The 14,975-nt window shown below is 23.6% G+C and overlaps 2 protein-coding genes across 2 annotated transcripts; one reads left to right on the top strand and one right to left on the bottom strand.

Moving 5' to 3' along the window:
- Positions 1–2,294: 2,294 nt before the first annotated feature.
- Positions 2,295–3,938, top strand: Mul1 (mitochondrial E3 ubiquitin protein ligase 1). The gene is made up of 5 exons (XM_011502173.1): positions 2,295–2,614; positions 2,695–2,900; positions 3,008–3,192; positions 3,260–3,464; positions 3,533–3,938. The coding sequence occupies exons 1-5, from the start codon at positions 2,510–2,512 to the stop codon at positions 3,858–3,860; spliced, it is 1,029 nt and encodes a 342-aa protein (XP_011500475.1). The 5' UTR covers positions 2,295–2,509; the 3' UTR covers positions 3,861–3,938.
- Positions 3,939–3,974: 36 nt separating this feature from the next.
- Ctu1 (Cytosolic thiouridylase subunit 1) lies at positions 3,975–6,115 on the bottom strand. Its single transcript, XM_011502171.1, has 4 exons — positions 6,034–6,115; positions 5,412–5,951; positions 5,143–5,347; positions 3,975–5,070 (listed from the first exon to the last, which is right to left on the bottom strand). Exons 1-4 carry the CDS (start codon positions 6,082–6,084, stop codon positions 3,995–3,997), a joined length of 1,872 nt encoding a protein of 623 aa, XP_011500473.1. The 5' UTR covers positions 6,085–6,115; the 3' UTR covers positions 3,975–3,994.
- Positions 6,116–14,975: the final 8,860 nt, after the last annotated feature.

Here is a 14,975-nt window from a genome sequence, read left to right as displayed (position 1 = left end):
CGTTAAATAAGTGATATACTATATGATTTAATGAAATTTAATTAAAGATTATAATTTTTTTTTTTTTTTTTGCTGATTTTTAAGATTTTTATTAATATCATTTACTGCTTTTAATTAAAATAATAGATTTTAAATTTTACAAATTGGAAAATATTTTTTTTTCTTTGCATAAATTGTACTATGAATAGTGAATTTTAGAAACCGATCATTTATATAATTTATGAATATATTGATATATTAATGATTGAATAATTCGCAATTTAATGATACGCCATTTAATTATAAAATAGACAATAAAAAGCATATTTCTAGACTTAAAGTAAAAAAAAAAAAAAAAAAAAAAAAATAGAAAATAAAACGATTAATTGGCTATAAAAAAAAAAAACAAAAAAATATTATGTTTACTCTTTACTTTAGAAATTTTCGCTTCATCGCACAGAAAATCAAATATATTTCGTTTCACTGATTGATTTTTATTGAAAATCTTTGATGTTTCTATTAATATACTGAAATATTTCTGAAAATATGAAACACTAGTAAACTCATTTTTAATTCAGTTTCTTAAAAAATAATGAATGTAAACAAAAGTTATATAATGAGTGACTAATCTCATCCCACGTGTTATCACAACAAATTTGAGGGTCGAATATAAGTATAATTTTTAATAGTTTTTAAAATTCATATTATTCAATATAGTATATTTACATTTTTTTTTCACATGATTTTAGAATGAACAAGATATTAATATTAAAAATATTAAATATTGATAACTATACTTTGAATTTTGACATTGTATTCATTGTTATTTTATATTACAATTTGAAGTTATAAAAATCGTTATTAAAAATAAAAAGTAAAAATGATAATGCATTAAAATTATATATTTTACTTGGAATATTGAGAAAATTATTTTATTTAATTCTTTAAATAAAAATATTACGAATTTCGTTATTAATGAAAAGTTAAGTAAACAAATATATATAATATTGAACCAGCACACAGTTTATTAAAATTAGCTTAAATATTTTAAAATAAAGATAGATGTATTAATGTGTGCGCGCGCGCGTGTATATATATTATAATTAATCATAATAATTAATATAAGAAAATTTAATATAATATATTTCAATAATGTATTTACTTATTAAACATTATTTGATAAACATCAATAAGCCATGACCTTCGCTTTCTAATGCAATTCAAAATAATAATTATTATAAATTACATATTCAGTTCGACTCGATTGATTGAATGTTACCCAATCGATATATCAAAAACTTATTCGCATTTATATTGATAAAATGATTCTATAACGTTAACAACTGTTTTCAATAATCGAAAGACAATTTAATAATTAATTCATATTAAACTTAGTCCACATTTAATTTTATATTCTAAATTCATAAGTTAATCTGGACCATAACTATTATAAAGCTATTACAGTTTCATAAGATAATGTTAAATTATATTTTGAACGCTAATACGATAAAATAAGCCTCTCGATTATTTATTAATATAATGTATTTTATCTATAAAATTAATTAATATGAAAAATATTAAAAAAAAAAAAAAAAAAAAAAAAAAAAAAAAAAAAACCTAATCGTAAAAATTGAGCAATATCAATAATTTCTAAATTTCTAGTGACAAACGAGAAACTAGTAATATCGCTTAAAAACTTATTTCACAAGTTATTTTAATTGATTTTAAATTACTTATCTAAATTTATTAATATTTTAAAAATATTTCTAAAAATTTGTATCATTAATTTAACATTAAAAATTGTATTTTGTTCAAATACGATAGAATTTATTTCAAGTTCATAGTTCAATTTCACATTTATTTGCCGTTTTAATAGCTTTCCAAGCAATCTTGAAATGAGTTTGGGATCAAGATTTTTCTTGATGAATTCTTTTATGAATTGTCAATATTATAATATTATCAATATTAAGAAAATTTGTTGAAAATATTGAAATCTGTTAATTAATAGAAAATGATTCATGTGCGAAATTTCCAAAATAATTTCCAAATAAATTCCTCCTCTTTATTCTTCGTATTATAATATTAGATTTATATGATGTATGGGATATAAGCATCATAATAGTATTCATTGTGAAAATTCAATTCCAATTTAATTAATTTCAAAAACAATCCGAACATATTCTGCATTCTAGTGTTAACTTTATAAACTATAAGATGAACTCTTATCTTAAATACGCTCTATCGATACAGAATTATATATTGCAGTCAATTCTCTATAGATTTATTTAATTGCAAGCTTATGCAGCATTACAAAATTAAATGAAATTTTCATTTTGTTTATTGAATAATCAATATCTAAATTAATTGGTACTATTACTAAAGATATGAAAGCCTAAAATTGTATGTCTGTACAGAAGAAAATTGAAAATGAAGAAAGAAGATTTAAGATGAAAGAGTTAACAATAAAACTTGTATTGTCAGAAAATAGAAATTAATTTCAATTTTATTATTTAAAAATGTTAAAATAATCATGGAATACTTGAGTGAATTTATTGCTTTGGGCATTGATAGTATAATATTTGGAATTTGTTTAAAGCAACATTTTTATTGTAATAGATCAATAAATGCAGTTAAAGTGAGTAATACATTTAAATATATGTATATTGTAAGGTTTATCAATGTAAAAGTATTGTATGAAATTTCATTTCTATCTAGGGTGCTGAGTTTTATGAAGTTAATAATAACTTAATAAATATTGTAGAACAAAATAAAGATAATAAAATTAAATATGTTGCAATTAGAGGAGCCGTTCAATCAATCGATACACCAATTTATGGTATACACAATAAAGTTATTACTGGTGTTATTCATAAACTAACTTTAAAAGAGCATCTTGTCGTTAGAACATCATCCGGATATTGGTATATTTCTAAATAACCTAAAAATATTAATTTGTTCTTTTGTATTTAATCGTAGCTATTGGATTTTTAATTATATAATGAACTTTATAAATAATTACTGTATGTAGGTCAGATCAGGAACATACGATGCAAGAAGTCTATAATTGTGTACCATTTGTAATTAAAAGAGGGAAACACGAAATTGAAGTAACTAATTCATTGGCAGCTGAAGTTTTGGATTTGGAAACCATTTCAGATATATTTGAAGCTAGTGCTCCTAGCTTTGTCGATTATGTATGGGGATTTTTTACAGGTGAAAATATTTATAATTGTTAAGTTAAGTAAATCGTCGAATTGATAATAATGAGGTGTATTTTTAGGACATAGACAAAGAGGCTTACAGACAACGGAAGAAATGTTAAAGGAAGGGTCGATCATAACTGTAATAGGTGAATTAACAAAATCCTCATCTAATCACAACTCTTTAGTTTTACAACCGCCAGGGGATGGCACATCTTATTATCTTACGACTATGTCAATAAGTTCATTGCTTCGGAAATTGGACGATCAGAGAAAAGTTTATAAGTAAATAGTTGAGTAATAGTCTGAATTATTATTAAAAACAGTTATTCTCATATAAATTATTATTGTAGATGGTTATGTTTAATATTTGGTACAATTGGATTATTTATTGCTGGTATTCTAGTAAGACGTTATTTAAAAGATAAAGAAAAACAAAAATTAGCTAACGAATTGCGCAAATCTTTAGAACAATCTCGTAAAGAGAGAAGGCAAAGGATACGAGAGACAAATCTTAGTCGTGATCAATTGTGTGTGATTTGTATGACAAATCCACAAGAAATTATCTTACTACCATGTGGTCATGTTTGCCTGTGTATAGACTGTTCTATGAATTACACTTCAACCTGCCCGATTTGTCGAGAAACTGTTACTCAAACAAATCCTGTTTTCTTTCCTTGAAAAGTAACAAGATTTACTGATTTTATAATATTTAAAAAATTTTGCGAAGAGATAACAAATAAAAACAACGAAAAATTTTAACGTTTTAACAAACGTAATTTATATTTATTGTATTGTATGTATAAAGTTTAATCTTAAAAATCTAAATTATTTTTAGCTTTGTACATCATTTGAGGTAATGTTAAAGAAGGTTTTAGTTTCTTTGGATTTGCTTTTACTATACTTGGTAGTTCATTGGATAAATTCAATTGCTCAATATTCTCTAAGCAATTGATTAATTGTGATGATGAGTGTTGGGATGTTTCTGTTTTTAATAACGACTGTACATTATTTATATTATCTGTTGATAATAATTTGGAACACTGACTTTCTTGCATCAACGATGACGATAACTGCGGTCTGTCGGCATCTAAATAATCGGATAATACAGTTGATGATAATGGCAATGACTCATTAGTACTATGCAATTGTTCGAATGGTCGTGAACTTGGATTTTGAAGTTCAGTATTGGAGATTAATTGCTTATCGGAGGTATTACTTAGTGCATCATTTATTAATGCTGATTCAGTTTCTTTGTCTAAAACAGATGAATTATTTATTCCTAATAATTTTACAAAAGCCTCAAAGTCAAATATGTCATCATCTGAACTAGAATCTGTATCATTTATTACATCTAGTTGCTTAGATTTAGTATTTACTCTTAATCTTGGTGGACATTTACATTCTATTTTTTCCTTCTTGGGCTTAATTTGAATATCCGAAATTTCTTCATCAGATGATTCGTTTAATATTGAAAATAAGAAGTCTTCAACGGTGCTAGCTTTTTGTTCTTCAGTACTATTTTCTTCTAACGATAAGCGTGAAACATCAATATCATCAGCCAATGTTGATTCATAATTTTTTGATTTACAATCTGATGCACACCCTTCTTCGCAAGTTGATTTTTTTTTATTTTCTCTTTTAATTTTTCTCTTACTTTCTGTTTTATGTCCTTTTTCTTTAGTTTTATTTTCTGATCCATCATTTACTTTGAGTCCCATAATTTTTCTAGCTTTATTAGATTTTCCAATTCCTAGTTTTGGCATACCTGTATTTAAACCTTCAAGTAAAACACATGCTTTGCATATTTCTTGACTCGCTACAAATCCGCAACGAGTGCATGTCCCTCGTTTAGGAATTTTAACAGACTTCTTTAGTACCATTATTTCACCTACATAATATAACAAGAATAAAATTAAAATTATTACTAATTCTATTTTAGACAATTTTAGAAGTTAAGTACCTGAATGAATGATATCAAGTATACAAGATGGTCTAATCCTTTCAATTTCTTTGATATATTCCCTAGTATATCCTCTATATGCATTTGGCGAATATATACATTCTGTTGAAAAGTAGACCAATCCTTTATAATGAGCATACATAACAATTTCCTTTTCGTACACATATTTCAATGGTTTACAACGAGGGATAGTACCTTCTCCCTCCTAAAAATTATTAAAATTTTCTTATTTATGTTTATTACAATTATATCTACTTAATAATACAGACAGTGATGATGTTTGTACATCTAGACAATCTTGCCACATCTCCTCTTAAGACATTCATTATGACAGTTTCTGCAACATCATCGGCATTATGCCCAGTGACAATCATATCAGCGTTTAACATTTGAGCTCCTCTATCTAATGCCTGTCTTCGAAAGACACCACAGAAAGTACAATTATTTTTATGCCCTATTTGAGCAACAATTTCATCCATAGTCCAACCGTATAAATCTTTATACGATAATATTTTCAGAGGCATCTGATAATCATCTCTATTTTGCTTCACAGTTTCAAGACTATCGTCTCTATATCCAGTAATACCTTCGTCAATAGATAATAAAAATAAATCCAATCCATAATTATAACGTTCGTTCAAGAGTTTCAACACATAGGCGAGCACGGTAGAATCTTTTCCACCAGAAGCACCAATTGCAACTTTATATCCATGTTTAAACAAATTTGCCTTTACTATTGTAACATGTATTTCTGTTTCAAATGCAAAAAAAAAACATTCCTTACACAAAGCATCTCCCGTTTTTGGTCTCTATAAACACAAAGCATAAAAATCTTATTTATTTCCACATGTTTTATACATACGTAAAGAATTTGGTTTTTTAATTAATTACTTTTAATGTGGCAGGTTTGCCACAATCTATAACATTACAAATAACTGGCATTTTTGTATAATAATCAGATATAAAAAAATAATTAATAATATAATTTTTTTAAATACATATGGACTTTCACGGCACTCCATGCAACGATTAAGCATAACCCCAAATTAGAATTTTACATAACCCCAAATTAGAATTTTACATAACCATTTTTAGTATGTACACGATACAAATCGTCTGTACATAAAAACAATATCGTAACCTTATGCTCTTTAATGATAAGGGGACTTTAAAAAGCAACGTAAATTAAAATTGTTATTAAAATTAAAATAAACGATGTGTAAATTGAGTTTAAAGAAAAAATTAAATTTACATAATCAAATGAATTATTTATGTACATCTGAAATTTGGTTTTACACCAGATGCAGTAAATATTATTAATTGTATAACAAAAATAACATCATTTTATTGATATCGTTCAGAAGAAATTACAACACAAGCTGTGACTGATTATTACAATTAATTTTTCTTTACATTATTTAATTAATTATATACATAAAGATAATGGAACGAAGAAATTATTAATTAGTTAATTATAGAAATTGTATATTTTTAATTAACACTCATTAAAATTTCGAATTTAAAATAGCTCCAAACTTTATTAGTATCAATGATATAATAATATTCAGATTCTGCAGATTCTACACATAGCAATGTTATTTAAGCAAAATACATATATTATTAAGTCATTGACATGTTTTAAATACTTCTGAATATGCTATTTACAAGAAGGCCACGATTAATATTAAATAATGCCATCATTATTTTATTTCTACATTTTTTATTATATCATTCATAAATTATTTAGATTTGCTTCATTTATACTCTGATTTATTTCTAATCGTGTATAATACGAAATTATGCAAATTGTGCAAAACTAATCAACTGCGTGATAATATAAAGTTCATAGCCTTTTGCTCAGTTAATGAAATTGAACGTACAATAACAATTTATCATTGTAGAAAACTGAAAATGAAAAAACAAATAATATTTTGTTATTTTATAGAAATAAATATCTTTCACGTACCTCCACTTCTGGTCAACGAACTTTTATTTAATTCTATTTCATTTTAACGAACTTTTATTCTATCGACTTGATGAAAGAATATATGATAAATATGCGATCCATTTGTAATATAGACTTTTAATAGAATGAGATATTTATTTTTTATACGATATATTATAATTATAAGTAAAACTTTTGAAACATTAGAAGTAAAATCGTTTGTACGTAAAACATAGTAATCGTAACAAAGTAATCGATACTTATCTTCATTTATCCTGTTCTGGATTATTAAAAGGTATTTTTTTTCAAATAGTTTTGATTCAAGCAATTAAAATTCAAATTAATTATCAAACACTTCTTTTAGCTTTATTTGAAATTAAAAATAAATTTATTATAACTTTTTATAAATGCTTTTAATAGATATATATGCATTTTATATCGTACATATATTAGTTTTATGTATACTTTTTGATAGCATATTATAAAAAGTAATGAATAAATATGAATAAAAAATGTTTTATTAATACGTCTAATGATAGATATGTGTATAAAATATTTAATATTCAAATTATTCGACATAATGGATATTTTCAATTATAAATGTTCCATTTATTATAACGTACTGTAAGTTTATTTTAATATTTGATTGAAAGTATTTTTATTTGTTTATTAATAAATATATTTAAGAAATGATATTAATCTATTTAATTAACATTATGTTAGTATACCATTTTATATTAAGTATCAATAAAGTAATTCGAATCTCTTTACAAACATACAATTACATAAAAATTCAGCTTTTAATTTTTTATCCAAAATTTTTAATAACACGTTTCAATAAAATTTATATTTGCAGTGCCATTTCATTATTAACTACTATCCAATATTTATAATAGCCTAGCTTTTAAAATATGATATTTAAATTAAGCTGTTTTTCATTTTCTTATACAAGTATGTTTATGTTATACTAAATTATACTGGATAAATTCACTGGATATATATATATATATATATATAAACATTTATACATAAATACACATCATATACATTTAAAATTATATTCATCTAATATAATACAAAAGAATGAAAAATAAGATAGTTTAAATGTTAGATTAATAAGAAATCGTAAATGGTGTGTGTATGAATAATCGTTTTATTTCTTCAATAAAATTGCATGAAATTATTATGTAATTATTACCGGTATTAGGAAGTTTGCTATGTGCAATCAAAATTCAGTATAAAAGTATATATATTGCATAATTTTTGTTTTCTCTTGTACTGCAATATTAATTTATTCAAATAGAAATTATAACATAGCCAATCTGATCCCCGATTAAAATTTTATTTTCAATAGATTTATAAACTATGACATTGTAGTGTGTGATCTGTACAGTGTTAAAATATCTGTGTAGAAAGTAGAACGTAATAGTTGCTATAAGATAAATTGCAGTTTAAGCACTGCCTCATTTATGTTTCTATAACTCACAAGCAATAATGAGAAGTGTAATATTGAAATAAAATGATACATCTAAAATAACTTGATTTCTGTTTGTAGAAGTTGTACATATTAAGATAATTTCAACAAGTATTTCATTTTTTTTTTTTTAGTTTTAAATCTTTAATATTAATATTACTTAGTTTTAATACAAAACAGATCAATAAATTTTGTAAATATTCTTTTCCAATTACTTTTACTCTAATTAAAACTTATTTCTTGATGACAAATGCAAGAATTACTATTATTTAGTCGTGTATATACTTATGTGCATACTTATGTATATACTCATATATATATATATATATTCATATTATAGATATAAAATCTATTTTTAAAGTACCGTTGATATCTATAATATTTGTTCTGAATTTAATGAAATTTGGAAATATAAAAAATTATTTGATTTTTTTATATTTCTTATAGCTGTAACACATTCGATTGATATTTTACTAACATATTAATCTTCCAGTTATCAATGATTTGACAATTGAACATTTTTTCATTTTTTAGATTTTAGTAAATTTACGTATAATTATTTATTTAGAATTAATTTGAATAATATTAAAATTAAGATATTGTGAAAAGTAATATATTATTAAATACAATGCTTTTAGCCGTTTAGAAATAATGCAATAATAAAAGTGCATAACATTCTTAAAATTGAATATAAGAATCAGAACTAATTTAACTACGATCATAGAAGTAATTTTCGTTTGAATTTCGTCAGAAGATATTTGTGTGCGTGCTCAATAAATAGAGTGCTGCATAATATTAATAAAAAATTACTCTTCTATCTAATAAAATTGATTGAAAATGTTATGTAAAGATCTTGAATCTTGAATTTACACGTTTTCTCATAAATTACATTTAATTGTCAAGTTATATACGCGAATAATATTATATCAAACAAGAAAAGATAAATAATTGCTGCGAATAAAACTAAAGTTCTTTTTTTTATTATTATTTAATACATAAACGCATGATAAGTCTATAATGTTTCCTACTGAAGAGTTTTTATTTTTAGCAACGATATGATTCAAAATCGAATTAACAATATTAATTATAATAATATAATTATATATAATCTCTAATAATTAATTAATTAATTTATTTTTTGCCATTGATATGTGGCATATAACTTTTTTATTTATAAAACGAAAAACAGTAATAAAATAATTTAATCTGAAAGTGTGTTTATGTTTTCAATGCATTTGTTTATATTTCATAAAAGTAAAATTAAAAAAAAAATGACAAATGACAAATGACAAATAGATGAGGCTAGTAGTTCAACTTTCATTCAAAGATTATTTATATTTACATTTTTATAAATAGATGTACACAAAGTTGTACGTAAAGTACACAAAGTGCTTGTACACAAAGTAACACAGTCATTCATATTTATATATTTACATTGAATTACATTGAAATTTTTATTATATAATATCTTATTGTGTTTAAAAAAATATATATATATATATATATATATATATATATATATATAAGAAATTATAAACTGAAATATATATCACACAAGTAATTTAATTTGAAACAATTGCAATTTACGTGTATCATTTATATATAATATATATATGTTTCCCTTCAAGAGTCATAGTGATAGTATCTATATTTATAAAAGTTATTGAAAAACAATTTAATTAATTTATATATTGTTATTTGTTAAAATTAATTCACGAAACTGTAGTACATTATTTTACTGATTAAAGAATGCAAGAATAATATTACTTGCATTTATAATTCATAAATATATTATTCCTAATTACAAGAAATATCGTTAATATCTGAAAAAAAAACAAAAATAAACTATAATGTATAATATTTTTATGAAGAATAGTGTAACACCGATAGTTCAGTATCAATTAATAATGATAAATGTAATTTATTCAACAAAAAATAATTGAGCTATTGTAATAAATACAATATATGCAATCTTATTATAAGTTTTATTGTAAGAAAAATAAATATTTGCAAGAAAATATTCATAAATATTAAAAGATTTACTACATCATCAACTTTTATTAATGTTCCCAGGCATACAGGATTATTCAATAAAATATTACAAAATATTAATTTATTTATTACAATACTGCATTAAGGATTACTTTCTTTCTATAATTTTTCTATTTACTACATTCCAATTATTATATATACAATAATGATGTAATTTCATTTATTATAAAAAAAATTATAAAATTTCATCTCAATTACTACACTTAACGTGTTTGAATTTTACAATTGGAATATATTTATTAAATACAGTAAATTAGTATAGAGTTTCTATATTTATTATAGCACGTTTGGCTGCACTTGCATGAGTATACTTTCACAGTACACTAAATTTTCAAATTTTTCTATTAAACATGTTTTATAATGATAATATTAAATTAAAACAGTAAAATATAAATGCATACGTGTAGACATATCTATTAAATGCAATAGTTCATTAATATTGATAGAAATGCATTATGATTAAGAATGAATTTATATGAAATAAATTACAGGAATTTTAGTATAAAAATTTTTTTTAAGGTATACATTAACGTAGTATACTTTATTTTTCTTTTGTAGGTAAGAATTTAATAAAAATAAGTAAGAAAACATAAGAAATTGGTATATTTTATAATATTAAAAAAAAAAAGAATTATTAACTAAAGCAAGCTATATTGAATTATAAAATGAATCCTTATTTATCGACAATTTAATTAATTTAAAAGTATTTATGATGGGTGGGAAAAGAAATGAATAATTATATAATGTATGACAAAACGAGCGAAGTACCAAAAATACTTTGATAAAAAGGTCGTATACACGTAGAAATACGTGAGATGTTATTTCAATTTTTAAGAGATATGTAAGGATAATTAAAAGTAATTTATTGTTATTACTCATATTAATATTCGAAAGTTAAATATGGCCTTTGTTACTATATGCCAAACGTTTTCGGATTATACAATTTTGATACTTTTACGTGATGATAAATCTTTTAAACTGATAAATAATTTAAGTTTTAACTAATCATAAAATTTAATTTAAAAAATACTATTAAAAAGTACGGAATACGCAAACTAAAAAAAAATAACTTTAGAAAAAAATTATCTCTTTTGAAAATTTTATTCCTTAATAAACTTTATACTAACGTATTATATTTTCATTATAAAAAATCCTACATTGTCTTCTCCGAGACAAAGAAAATAGTATTTGTATGACATGAGTAATTTATATCTTTAAACGTATACGTAGTTATAATGATAGAAATACTATAAATTTATATAAAAAAAAAATTAATAAAAAAAAAACTGAAATACTCATTATATAGCCGAGGTTCATACAATAGAAATCGTTTGTTAAAAAAGTTATAGAAAATCTTTGCTGTCCTATAACGTACTGTTCTGTAACGATAGTTTTTGAAAACTATCATTTAAGCGGATCAATAAATATGATGTAATTTTTAATGTCTCATGCTCTTAATGCAATAAAATACACAAACATTTTATGCCTATAGTTGAAGAAAAATGTCTGGGAAATATTTAAAAAGTGATCTTGTTAGACACATACAGGTATCCCTAAAGCTCTGTAAACCAATAGTAATAGCCAATAACCTCTAGACCTTGGCTGCGGAAAGTCAAAGTAGTAAGTAAGTCTCTTTTATTTTATACACTATTCGCATGTATATACATGAACACTAAGCAACGAGAAGCTCATGTCTTGCTTGTACCTCACGTCCTTTCTGCAACAAGTGTTCTAACGTCAATCGATATCAACGCCGAATGCGCATGCTCGCGCAGATTCCCTCTTGTGCTGCTTCACACGACGAGGGTTTCCTCTTATTTTACAATCCTCGAAAGTGCAAAGTTGTATAAAATGAAATAGAACGTATACGGTATTGAATAGTTGCATTAAAACTTTTTATGCACATGACGTTGAGATGTGTAATGGTATTACCGAACATCCATAAAATTCATTTATAACCACAATTCGTTCTTTTCGATGATCCTTATTATGTATGCTGCAATTTTTATAGAGATGAATGCTCTCGATTAGATTTTCTATCGTGTAAGGACGTACTTATGCTAATGAATTTAGTAATCTCCTAGGAGTCGTGCATACACCTGTTGCTTACTATATTACACTAACCCTAAATTAATTATTTTTTCGGCTTGGAAATTAATTTTCATCATCATCGTAACTCTAAATACTTACTTACTTTTCAGGTCGAAATTATTTCTTGCTATTTTTAAGCTATGCTAATTAATTTTACGAAACATTTACACATACATGATGATCATTTAAGGAAACCAAAAGTCAAGTTGAAAAAAATTACATTAACTTTTAAAACAAGAGATATTGTAATATTTAAATATATATGCTTTTTACAATTTTTTTTACATCTTCCTATCATAAATGTATAATAATCCAAACAAAGTGATTATATTTTATTTGGATATAAAATAATTGTTAAATTTATGACGTCATAATATTTTTGCGTATGTTATTATATATTTTTTTTATTCAAACTAATAAATTTCTTTTACATATATAGATCGTTTCCTTGGAATTAACATTTTCTAATTAAAAAAGTATAATTACGAGCTAAAGAAGCCAGTTTCAGAAGTAAGCAGAATTAAAAATTGTATTATTTAAAATTTAATGTAAAATATGCTTTAAAATTTATTAATATTGCACTAACATATTCATTCATTTAGCCTTAAACATATAAATATATGATTTTAAAAAAGTCATAAATTTAAAAAAATGTTTCTCTAGTGGTTCGAAAATCGTCTTTCATGTATGCATCATCTAAATTGCCGCATAACCATTGAATATATTTCAAAAATAATTTTGTTGAAAATTTATTGTTTCTTTAGTAAACATTATACTTTAACATTTTTTTAAAACAATGAAATGTATCTCTAAAATTTTTATATACAAAAATTTAAACAAATGCTAATTATGGTTGTATGGATTAAATTTGGTTAAATGCGTAATAAATTATTATTAAAGTAATGTTCATAAACGTATTATGCAACATTATATTAGTTGAAAATTAGTAGAATCATAGAAAAAAGCTACATGATATCTTTTTTTTACTTTTGTATTTAAATCAACGTTATAACTTCAATATCTTGCACATATAAACTCAAATATGAATAATATGTAAGAGTATTATTCCAGAAAAAACGGCTTTCTGTGTTCATTCTCATAAAAGCGAATGGGTACGAGCATTTATATGTAATATTCCTTCAACCGCCCCAATAGTTTCTGGCGACTTTGAAACATTGAATAAAAATACTGTATTTGCAATACAGAAATATAAAATAATAATTATGAGAATAAGTTCATAGCTGTATTGCAAGAGATAATACGATCTAATTGTATAGACGAATAATACTTTTTTTGAAAAATAATAGTTACATTATCAAATCGTATCTTCTATAAGATTTTGAATTTCTATAAGATTCTAAAAGGATTTGATAAACAAATATAAGAATATTGAGATACTTATGTATAAATATATATGTAAAAATTAAATAACTAACAAAATTACATTATATTTTACAATCACAATTTACACTATAAATGTGTATTTTAAATATTTTGATCCCGATGCATGTTTTTCGTAAAGATGGTATTTTTTTATCTGTAAAGACAGTAAGAACCATCTCTGCTGTTTTTAATGCAAAAATATCAAATGATATTATTCAAGTTTTTAAATAGTATACACTAAATAATATTCTTAACTTGTAATTCAATAAGTTTGAAAGCATGTTTTATCTTGAAAAATGTAGAAAAGAAATATACGAAGTCATAAATTAATGCATAGATAATGAAGTGAAAGATAAAGGAGAAAGAAAAGGAATAAGATAGAGTGCGAGAAAAAGAAAGAAACGGAGGTATAAATTTTCCTGACAGTGAAAATGGTAGCTAAATACGTAACTTCGCGCAGACGCAAGACGAAAATCATGTACGTATGTGCTTACTCACAATCGAGATCTTTCCAATTTCTTTTTTTTTTGTTTTTTTTTTTTTGTTTGTTTATGTCAATAATACGATATGAATAAAATTATAAAATTAAATGGATAAAAGAAATAATAGGACAGTGAATACATGAAAAATATGATGATGGATAGAGTGAGAAAAGGAAAAAAGAGAGAGTGAGAAAAACGAAAGAAGTGGAATAAAAAAGAAAAAGAATGTGAATCGGATGTTAAGAGATGTTAAGAAGTCAAAAAGGAAAATAATTTAAAAAGAGAGGGTTTGAGAGAAGAATGCAGTAGCGCTATTGAACAAAATATTTCCATTCATAGATTGGAGAAAGTGTATATGGATATATATGTATATATGTATTTATAAAAGAGAGGGTTTGAGAGAAGA

This window comes from Ceratosolen solmsi, unplaced genomic scaffold (assembly GCF_000503995.2).
Source record: "Ceratosolen solmsi marchali unplaced genomic scaffold, CerSol_1.0 scaffold31, whole genome shotgun sequence".
Taxonomy (NCBI): Eukaryota; Metazoa; Arthropoda; class Insecta; order Hymenoptera; family Agaonidae; genus Ceratosolen; species Ceratosolen solmsi.
This window is presented reverse-complemented; position numbering and strand designations above follow the sequence as displayed.